We start from the raw sequence: 11578 nt of genomic DNA on the forward strand, positions 1-11578 counted from the left end.
TCTGCTGGGATGAACTGGTCCCCATTGCACTGGAGTGGCACTGGAATGAGCCATGGCAAGTCACTCCCCTCCTGTGCCCAGCACAGACCCAAAGGCACAATCCATCCCTGGGGATATTGGGGCTGGGGACTGGTTCGTGGTGGGCAGCTGGCAGAGAAGGCCTTCCAGAGAAGGGCCAGAGGGCTTGGATGTGGTTCACATGTGCATGAGGGAGAGGGTGAATTTAGTCATCACAGCCTCACCTGAAAACTGGCCTGAGGGTGCACGTCCTGCTGGCAGCAGTGGATCCCAGTGGGCTGTGGGTCCTATCCTGCTCTCCCAGACCCGGTCCCGGCAGAGGGAGCTGTGACATCAGCCAAACCACTGCTCTCCCTGCTGGGACACAGCCCCGGGCTTTGGAAAGGGACCAAAGAAAACAGTGCTGGGGCCGGCGTAGTGCAGCCTTCTTGGAGAACTCACTGACTCAGCACATCTGATCTCTCCCCCTTTTGCCTGGAAACTGAGCCAAGAGTTATGCAGAACTTGTAATTTCAAATATAAATGCACTGTTAGGTCTACAAAATGCTTAAGAAAACCAAATCAGTTTGCATCTGTGCAGAAAGATCTCAGATCCTCAGTGCAGTGGTGGTGTGTGGGGGATGCCAGAGCATCCCTGTGTGCAGTGGCACGAGGCTGGGACCCCACACCTCTCCTGGTGGGGATTCAGCCACTTGGGGAGCAGCAGGACACCTGAGTATTTCTAACTTGCAAAGAGTAATTTTCCTCCCCTACACCCACACACCCAGGGCAAGCACAGGCAGAGTAGCACAGCTGCTTCACACCAAACAAATCCCTGTCTTCCAAACAGCATAACCACAGCCTCTGCGGCTCCAAAGGGACTAAGTGTGGTCCAGATCCCAGCCTGGCCTGGGACGAGCACAAACAGGTCATTCCTTATCATTTGCATCCCTGCAAAATAGAGTGGATAAGCAACGCCAGTAACAACGTGCAGCATTTTTCTGATCTGGCAGTCTGCATCACAGCCTGAACAGGCACTTTGCCAACACCCCGTGGCATGGGCTGCTGACTCCCTCATTAGGATATGTCACTGCCCATCCTGCTGCTGCACCCCCCAGGAGCCATTCCCAGATCACCTGTAAAATGCTGCAGTGGAGCTGGGAGTGCAATGGTCAGTGGGACGGGTCTGTGGAAACACCTGACACTGTGGTTCAGAGCTGTGCTTTGAGCACTGATGCATCAGGGATGCTCAGAAGAGGCTCTGGGCTGCAGCTCGGTGCTGTGCTCAGTCCTGGGAAATTCCTGGATTTCAGAGACAAGGTCCTTTGCACACAAACTGCTGACACAGCTCAGTGCCCCGGAGAGATGGGACAGAAACATTGCGTCTGTGAAACAGCCATTTGACCACTGGAAGGCAACTACCAGCATGTTCAAAGCATCATCTTCATTCTGGATTTTGCCCTCAAGACAGCACAGACTGGACTGACAGACTTACTGGGCACCAGCTGGCCAAAGTCAGGGCTGGCACGTCTCAAACTGAGACCACAGTAATCAGAACTCCCTTCCAAAAACACAGCACCAGACATGATGATCCTTCTCACCAAATGAGAACCAGGAGAGAGAGAAAAATTCCCCAACCCTCCTCTCCTCAAGCCCAAACCCCCAAACAACCACTTGCTCAGGGAAGAATGGATTGTAATTATTTATTTTGGATCCCTTTGAAAATATCACGTTATCTCCTTCTGTTCATGGCTTGGTGTGGTCTCACAGCCTGTGACAGCAGGGTCCCAGCCAGCTGTGCAGCTCACTCCTTCCTCCAGTGAGTGGTCCCTTGAAGGTTGGCAGGTTGGAGCTGCCTGGTCCGATCTCTGTGCCAGGAACCACCCAGGAGCATCGCACAGACAGGGAGCAGAGCAAGGGAGCAGTCCTGTGGGACTGGTGGGGATGGCTGTAGCTTTCAGCTGCCCCAGGAAGGGAGTCTCTGGCTTGTGTTTTCTGGCAACTTAGAACTGGGTTTGTTTCTCGAGCATAAAAAAAAAAAAAGATGCTGCTGCTATCTGCAAAGGGAGAGAGAAAAATCTATCAGCACCTCCAAGAACAAGCTGTACTGAAAGGCTGTAAAAGCAGCACACAGATATCTGAAGGCTGGGAAGCCCAAACAACCCAGTGAATTGGGGTGTCAGTGCACGTGGCCTTCCCTTCACCTCTCTGAAAGGCACACGGTCCTTTAACTCTACCAACCAAACCCTGGAAACACCATAAAACAGCAACAGCTCCAACCCAGATATGCAATCTCCAGAGGCCTGAGTAAGATCTCAGGCACTTGGGGAAGGATTCCCAATGCCACCGGGCACTGCCGTCAGCCAGCTCCCACCGGGAATTGCGGTTGATTTCCTAATGTCTTCAAAAGGTGAAGAGTCAAGACAAGCCCCAGTGTGGTTGAAAATCTCAGCTACAGGGACTGAGAAGCATCAGACCACAGAGCAGTCTGCATTCATCTGGGTTATGAAACAAAACAAGGGCTTCACGTCCTGCCCAGTGACATTAGGGCTGTTGAGTAATGAACTAACGCTACTGCCACCTCTCCAAACTCTCATCCTTTCCACATGAGCAGGAATTTGCCCACACACGGAAGTGCTGAGGTTACCTGGACTCCTACTCTTCCAAGCAGGTTGAAAACAAGACATTACATTATCCACATCTCCACCTGCTGAAGAGTTTAACCTCTCAGACACCCCATCTCCTACTTACAGTTCAGTGTCTACAATGACATCTGGCTTCTCCAGCGTTTGTCGTCTCCTCTGGATGGCATCCACAATCTTTTTCCTGGGGCCCAGCGGGATATTGATGCTCTTCAGGTCATTATCTGAGCACAGCATGAGGGCCTCCAAGTCAATCTTCTCCTTCTTCAGGATGGAGATGAACTCAAACATGTGCAGGGAAGCCAGAAAAGTTTCCAAGGGGCTGGTGTCTGGTTCGTCGTCATCATCTAAACCCAGCTCCACCTCATCCCAGGGCAGCTCCTCCGCGTTCCTCTCCTGCAGGCTGTTGGCACTGCCAATGCTGTCATTGAGACTTGGCGAGCGCTGCAGGCGGCTCCGCAGTTTGACGCCCATCCCATCGGCGCTGTCCTCCCCCAGCGCGCCCCCGTCCTCCCGGCCGATCCCGAAGAGCCCGCTGCTGACGTAGTTGCGCCGGAACACCATGGTGCCCAGCCCGGGGCGGTTGAACAAGGAGTCGTGTCCGGAGTCGGTGCTGACCTCCGAGTGGGCAGAGTCCATGTGCAAACCCGGGTCGCTTATGGCACGGGAGACAGTGTCTTCATCCGTGAGGAACATGTCTCGGATATTGCGGCGAGTCCACTCCTTGGGGCTGGCGTATGTGCCCTGCTTCACAAACATGACGTCGTTGCCCAGCTGCAGACCGGACAGAGAGCGCACGCTTTTCCTCCCATCCTCGTAGATCTTGAATGTCCCGTCCACCTGCTTCTTCTTCTCTAATTTCTTTTGTATTTTCGTCTTTCCCTTGGCTGTGCCGTGGATGGTGGCTTGTGAATATGGCAGGGAAGTCACCATAGACATGTGCTGGAACTTCTTGCTTAAGGTGCTGCTTGAATAGCTGGAAAAGCTCATGGTATCTGAATTATCTGACATCTCCTTTCTGTACCGTTTCTCCATCCTTTCGTGGTGCTTCTTCTGCAGCTTCACACAGTCCTTAATCCTCCTCTCTGCATCTCGAAAGGCTTTGTCCTTCAGTTTGCTCACCAGCTTGGGGTTGAGGCTGCTCTGCTTGGCAGCAATCGAGTCCAGGTACCGCACACACTCCATGTGCCCCTTCATGGCTGCCATGTCCAGTGGGGTGTGGTAGTCATTGTCCAGGCACCAGATGTTGGCCCCAAAGGAGATGAGGAAGGAGAGGCAGTTCAGGTGGCCGTTGGCTGCTGCCAGGTGGAGGGGGGTGTTCCCCCAGATGTCACATTTGTCTGGATCTCCCCTAGGCAGCAAGAAAAACAAGTGGTTAGCATGCAGGGATTGATGACAGACTCCACTGAGATATTCCCAGCTGTGCAGGGGGAAATCAGCACCATGAACTGTTGGCTCTTTGAAATATCAAGCTACATGCCTCTGGTTCCTGCAATTTAATTTTAAAGGGGTCTTCTGGAGGGGTGTACTACTGACGTGGAATCATGTGCCCCACATGCAAGTCTGTGGCAATGTCAGTTGAATTTAGGTCTCAAGAAAAATGTGTTCCTGCCTCAAACCAACTTCTGGAGGAAGGCAAGCCAGGTTCTGAACAGCCCAGAACTGAGGTATGAGTCTGATTCCAGCTTAGGCCTTAAGCTTGGTATGAAATTTCAAATCTCAAATATCCCATTAAATTCTAGTCAGATTTTGTCTTCAGATCTTGGCTTCATTCAGACTCTGTGGGGGGGCATGCCAAAATGCCTCTCTGTATGCCACATCCTGGGTGGGACACCTTGGGATCCCACCATGAAACGCCCATCCTCAGCAGTGGTTCTGAAACCCCCCAGCTGCCGTACCTTCCCACCCACCTGTTCGTTGGCACCTGGGGAAATCTGTGGCACAAAGGGGAATGCTGGCAGGAGAGAATAAGAGTGAATTGGCTGTCCTTGGCCTCAGCATTGGGGTTCTGTGGGGGATTTTGCTGTACTGTGCTTGGTCTTGATAGCACGGCTGGAAGCATGTTGGTATTAGCACATCCTGAGAATCCAGTTTCAGAGAAAGTGGAGATTAGGTTTCTGCACTCCTCAAGAGCTGGACACTGCCAGTAGCATCTGCAGCCCCTGCCCCAGCAAGCTGCTGGCAGGACACAACCACTTGCCCACATCTCCTGCTTCCTGTGCCAGGACGAACACAAACCTGGGATTCAAGGGAAGTCTGTCCTCCTGACATTCCTCTGTATTTGTGCTCAGGTGAAACAAGAGAAAGTTCACACCCCTGCTGGCACCAGCCCTCTCCCGAGCTGTGTGCTAATGATATGCAGCCAGCAGCAGTATCTGTCAACAGGGCGCTCTCCCTCCGTGCACATGGATATGGCAAAGCCTTTTATTAAGGCTGGGTAGCTCCACCACCCTCAGGAGCAACTCCTCGTGGGCAGCAGGGCCCTGGCAGAGCTCTGGTTCAGCACAGCTCCTGCCTGTTCCCACACCACCCTTTCAGTGAGCTCCAGAGGAAGCCAGCACTGTTCCTCCTCCACGCAGACCTCATCTCCGATCCATGGTGACACCAGGAGTGCAGAAAGCAAATCATAGAATATGGAAAGTTGGAAGTGACCCATCAAGGATCATCAAGTCCAGCTCCTTAAATGCACACTTGAGACCTTCAGCAAGGGTTACTTAACTCCTTGCTGCTTTAAGTTCTGTGGTGACAAAAGCTGGGAGAAGCAGAGCCCAGAACCCTCTCCCAAATCCCATGTGCTCTGAGCTATGGCTTGTCTGACTTCAAACAGTCCGAAAACTTCTCCAGGGAAAGAGCAGGAGATCACAGGAGCAGAGGGACCTCTTTGCCCTGCTGCTTTGCACCTTCATCACTTTGTGCCAATGCACAAACCCCAGAAACAGCCTCATCCAGCACATTCACCCCCACACAGGGGTGTGACCCCACTGCCTGCTTGGAACACTGTCCAAGGGGCAGCAGAGACAGAGAGGAGCTGCCCAGTCAGTGTAATGCCAAGTTTGCAATCCTCAGGTTTTACAGAAGCAATAAAGCCTGTCCAGAGTTTAAGCTGGAGATTATTTGGACCCAGAGTATGAGCTTCCTAACTTCACTCCCTGAAAACTGCTATGAGGTGCACTCAGCTTTCTCTGTGGGAGCATGAGCTGTAACTCCATCATAAATGTGTTTTCACTAAATTCACAGAAACGTAGTAAGTACAACCTTGAACTCACTGGCAAATTCAGCAAGTTCGTCAAAAGGTTCAAAACTCTGTAAGGCAAAAAAAACCCACAAACCCTTCAGGACTTCTGAGCCAGAGCCTTTGACATCTCTCATAGAAGGAGAAAAAGGTTTCGAAGATGGGTGATAGGGGAGGGGGAAGGCAGGAGATCACGGGGTTGAGAAGCCATGAAGCCAAGAAAAGGAGAGAAGGGAGCTGATAGTACTCTGGCAATGCTGAGTTCCCAGGAGCAGTAACTCCCCAGCCCTTGCCTCTACCCTCGTAGTGACATGTCCAGGCTGGGAAATGCATGGGGAGGATAAATATTTGATGAATTGCAAGAGAGGAGTAAATTATTGATGGAGCTGGATTTAAAGAGCCAGTGAAGCTGTTCCACATGGAACTGCTGGTGCTGGTGGAGAGACTCCGGTGTGTGGGGGGCTGTTGGTTTGTTTGGTGTGCTCTGAAAGGGCACTTGTGAGCCTGGCATGCGTGGGCAGGTGAGCCAGGGCACCACGAGGGTCCCAGTGTGTACATGGACTCATGATGTGCACAGTGACTGAGCAGTGGACTCACTGGAAACAGTCTTGCTCCCTAAACCAAGTGTGTGGATGCTCAACCCATAAAGTACCTTTTGGAGCCTATTCTCAGGTCTCTCTGGTTCAGGGCTAAGCCAGGGAGGTCTTGAGGGTTTCATATGTGAAGGTCTACTTTGCTCAGAGAGTGAGGGGAAAGAGCATCCCAACCAGCTTTCCCTGGTCATTTCCACTGTCTAGAAGCAAGAGTATTAGAGCAAAATGAGATCTCTCAGGCCCTCTGCCCTATAAATGCCTGCCGCAGGCGCTAAAAATGCATCAGAAGAAAAGAAGAACGGTGACTTGCAAAGTAGAGATGTTTGATTCAACTCAGATAATAAACATGAGGCCCTCCCTCTGGCAGGTGTCTGTCTGAGCAAAACTTCACCTCCGGGGTGCTGCACATGAGGAGATGCTGACTGCAGGGTCCACTAAGTGGGAACATATTTTAATAACAGGTGTAAAGTGCAGCACTTCTCAGCTTCAAAGCGTTTTCAAGCACTGAGTCAGCTCCTGTAATAATCATTATTAAAACACTGTTAATTGGGCCCCTTAGGTGGACATGTGCATCTCCTGAGTCACTGCGTTTGCACCGTGACATGCACGCTCACTCCCTTCCTGCTGGTTTTTCCCCTGTGCTTCTCCTGTAGGATCCCAATTAACCAATGGGGAATCCAGTGGCACTTACATATGTTCTTCCCTGGCTGCATGTGTGAAGTTCCTCCAATAGCAAAGGGCTGGCTCACCCTTGGCTCTTGGCTGTGTGTGAGGAATTGGGCCTCAGAGCAGGAGCCAGCTGGGTGCAGAGTGTCTCTGGCTCCCATAAAATGGTTTTGAATAGAGGAAGAGTAAAAAAAATAATTTATGGCTTGAGGAACAATCCTCACTACCTTCAGCATAGTCAGTCAGGACAATGACCCAAGTAAAGCCTAGGAAAGAACAGAAAATATGAGGTTTTGGGCCCACAGCAGAGCTTTGGGTTCTGTATGCCAAGTTTTGCCCAGGTGGTGGTAGCGCAAGGATTCAGCTGTTCTCCAAATTCAAATCCCCAAAAATCCAGCAGAGACACTGTAGATGAGGGTCATGCCAGGGCTCTCTGCCTCTTGTCCCAGCAGAAAGCTGGGCTGGCAGTTCCTGTGCCAGGTGACTGTCCATGCTGGGGCAGTGCCCGGGGCCACGTCTCCTGGCTCAGCACCTCGCCATGCCCAGGGCTCACCCTCACTCCCAGCAGACAGCTCAGGTGCCGGAAGCCACGAAGCTGCAACAGTGCCCCACCCTGCTCCTTCACCTTCCCAGCAGGCCATCACCCAGGGAATGTCCCCACCGACACAGCCAGGCTGCCCTGGCTCCCACGTGGCTTCTGGCCCTGTGGTGTGGAGAGGATGCACATCACCTTCACGTGCCTTTGCTGCAACCTCCGCTGCAACCCTGCCCTGGCTGGGGTGATGTGGTGCCCTTGAGCAGCCTGGCTGATGTCAGGAGCCACCGTCACCCCCAAACCATGGCTGAGCCACTTGTCCCCTCTGCCACTGACATTCAAAGTATCCCCACCCCCTGTTTTTGTAAGAAGGGAAACTGAGGACCAGCTCTGCTGGGTGACAAAGCTGAGTGAGGACCTACAGACATCCTCACCTCTCCTGCTGTCCACTCCAAGGAAGTCCTGGCTGAACCCAGCAAAGGCCCCCAGACCTGCCTATAACTGGAGCTGGACTGGTGCCCGCCACGGCCACCGTGGTTCCTAATGAACCCCACTGAAGAATTACTGTGTCTGAAAAGCTGCAATGCTAAATGCCAGCTCGCCTGCCTCTTCCCAGCCATCATGTTAATAGAGTTTGTTTTCCTCACTGGAGCCCAGCCAGGAGGAAGAAAAAGGCTTTTTGTGTGGCAAACAAGAAGGATGAGCCACTGCTGATCCCTCCATCCCAAACCCTCTCTCTGTCCGTTGCAAAGGGGGCACAGAGGCACAGACACATCAGCAGCTGGTAAGGGCAGAGCAATAAGTCTGCTTCATTACCCCTTCCATGTGGGTTGGGGCAACAAGCTTCCCTCAAGGATCTACCAAAGGATTTCTTTCCCCCTCCCCGTTTCAGCCTGACACCACAACCTGCTGAGCCCATATGGATGGTGCTCCTTCACTGATGACAGAGCCTAGATGTGTCCACCTGCCTGGCATGACCATTAGAGCCATTTTGGCCCCCAGGAGCCCCCTCCCACAGCCCTGCTTTCTCAGGGTTTCTCTGGCCACCCTCACTAGGACATTTCATAACAGCCTGGTCCCAGCACTCTATGCCCTGGCTTGTTTGGGCACTGGTACAACTGCCCAGAACTGGCAAGGAGATTTTGGTGTTTCTTGCTGCCCCAGGACTCCCCCATCACCCTCTGTGCTTTGACATCCCCATGCAACCCAGCTGGAGGCTCACCAGCCTGCTCAGACCCTGAAGATGCCTCCCACCCCATCCCTGCATGGAGCCAGGCCAGCCCCAAAGCCCCACTCCCCTAGACACTGCCCCGTGCCATAGTCCCACACTCCCCTGCCTTGTAGTGCGGGGCTCTCTGAACCAAAGGAGGAATATTTTGGCAGCAGAGGCCAGAGAGCAATTCCCAGACATTTTGGGATACTCAGAGCCCTCCCTCTTGCCTCACAGTTGTTACTGTGCAGGTGTAATAGTAACCTATATAACACAGCATTAAGTTTCATCTCTGAACAAGGCTTAAATGCTGTGGCACATCATCCTGGGCACTGGCAGAAAATTACAAGGTCTGCCCTCAGGCTCTCCTGGGTCTTGCACAATTGCACCTCTCTGGTACCCTTGTCCCCAGGCTGGGGCTTTCCCTGCCTCTCACAGGCCCAAAGCCAGCTCCAAGGAGCAGGGATGTGCCTGCTTCCATGCCAAGCACTTTGCTGGTCCCTCTGTGGCCCTGGGCAAGGATCTGACACATGGAGATGAGTGCAAGAATGCAAACACATCCTGCAGCCTCACAGCTACGCACCTTGCTCCACCATCCATCATGTAAAGGGCACTGGGCTTTTGCCAGGCTGTTTTCCTTGTCAGGAACAAATGTATATTAGGTTGTTAATTAAACAGCAGCCAGGCTGCACTCGAACACAATTTGAGCCCACAAGGACCTTTTAAGCCAATGTGAGTTTATCAAGCAGCCCTTGGGCTTTGTGGAGAGGCAGAAACTGCTGGCTTGGATGGGGGGTGGCAGGGCAGGCAGGGGTGCTGCAAGGTGCCCTGTGATGGAGATGAGCAGTATGAGGAGATACAGTGTTGTAAAGAGATTATAAAGTCAGTCCAAAAGGCTTTGCCTTTCTGAAGGGGCATTCATCCTCTGCTTGGGCCTTCCAGATTGACTTTTTGGCCATCAGTCTTTGGAACCATTTTCAACTTCAGGGTCTCATCCCCTGAGCTTTCCTCCCATGTCTCTCTGGCCCTGGCTAGCAATTCCTGTCCTGACAGGAGCTCTGGGCAGGTTTTTGCTGGGTGCAGTCTTTCCTGGGAGGTTCACAGGGAGTCACAAAGCCCCCACCCAGAGAAGCATCACAGGGTTCTCAGCCCAGGACCATCTCAGGATGCTCCACTCGGAGCACTGTCTTGCCCTCTCCCCTCCAGGCTCTGAAACAATCTTTTCCTGAACACGCTCCTGCTGCATCAGGTGCTCAAGGACTTCTCAAAGCTACTCTGTACACAGCCTTTCTTCCCCCAGGATCTGAAAGGAAATGATTGACAATGAAAGGACAACAATGGGTGGAGGAGCTCTGCCTGTGAGCACAGCTGGGGTACTGGCTGAAGGTTTTGCACAAGCAAGCCAGAGTATCAGGAGATGGCAAGAGCCCAGGAACAGGTACAGTGGAGATGTGGCTGGACAGGTACAAGAGCTGCTAACACAGCACAGGATGGACCAAAAATCCCTGTGTGGGAGCTGACAGCCCCACCAAGCCCAACATGGAGAAGCAAAGCCCTTCCAAGGAGGTATGATGTCCATCCAGGCTGCTGACCTCAGTACCATCCCTCAATATTAGCAAGATATAAATCAAAATCAGCACCAGCAATCTCTCAACACAAGGCAGAAGCCAGCTTGGATGGCTTTAGATGAGATGCTCAGAAAAGCTACTGGAGCAGAAGGAAGCACTGGGATGTGTCCTTGGGGGGTTGGTAAGAACTGGAGAGACACAGACTGCCCCAGAAGGATCTGGGAATGGCAGATCTTGCTTTAGCACAGACCTTGTGTGGTTCCCCCAACCACAGGGTGTAAATCCCTCCAGTATAACAAGTCCCCTAAATCCCACTCCCACCTCTCCACCACATCCACATTTAGGGAGCTAGAAACTCTAAGATTTGGCAGCCCAGGGTGACCAGTATGGAGCAGGCCCTGTGGGGGAGACTGGGCTTAAAGAAATCTGCTCTTGGAAAACCCGAATTTTCCAGGCTCCAAGTGTATGACGAGCTGCCCAGAGGTCACATACTGAGACCTTGCTTTGGGTAAAACAGACAAGTGCCACCCACTGCCAGCTGGCACTGCACACATCCCTCTGTGAGCATTCTTGGGACAGAGGGAGCAGTTATTCTCTCTGCCCCCTCACTTTAAAGGGCTTTTTTCAGTTCAGCAACAGAATGTGTTTGTCTTTACAGGAGCTGTAAAAGATCACAAAGCACTTGGAAAGGGCAACTCATCCCTACCCAGGGTGCTGCAAGCAGGGCTGGAGGCAGGAGCACTTATAGGGTCAGAGGAGCTGGGAAAACAGAGAGGAGTTATCAGGAGTGTTGGATTAGATTCAAAGCACCACAAGCAGAGAAAAGTAACAGCAGGGAGGACAGGAGTAGGGGTCTTATGGACAGAAGCCATAATTTTGTGGGGTGCACTGACCTGCAAGCAGGGAAGGGGGAAGGAGGGGGTCCCAGCTACTCTGTTCCCCAGACCAGCAGTGCCCTGGCCAACACTCACCCTCTGCTGACAATGAGGCGCAGGGCATCCAGGTTGCCGTGGTAGGCGGCCCATAGGGTCGGGGTCATGCCATCCTCATCCGGCGAGTTCAGGTCCTTCTTGGTGGCTTCCTTCAGCAGGTCCAGGTAGCCGTCCCGGGCGGCTCGGTGGTACTGGTCATTCAT

General features: G+C 52.6%; 1 protein-coding gene across 1 annotated transcript; it reads right to left on the bottom strand.

Moving 5' to 3' along the window:
• Positions 1–2744: 2744 nt before the first annotated feature.
• On the bottom strand, positions 2745–11578 carry USH1G (USH1 protein network component sans). Its single transcript, XM_069032669.1, has 2 exons — positions 11415–11578; positions 2745–3990 (listed from the first exon to the last, which is right to left on the bottom strand). The coding sequence occupies exons 1-2, from the start codon at positions 11576–11578 to the stop codon at positions 2745–2747; spliced, it is 1410 nt and encodes a 469-aa protein (XP_068888770.1).

Source organism: Aphelocoma coerulescens, chromosome 18, assembly GCF_041296385.1.
Source record: "Aphelocoma coerulescens isolate FSJ_1873_10779 chromosome 18, UR_Acoe_1.0, whole genome shotgun sequence".
NCBI lineage: Eukaryota > Metazoa > Chordata > Aves > Passeriformes > Corvidae > Aphelocoma > Aphelocoma coerulescens.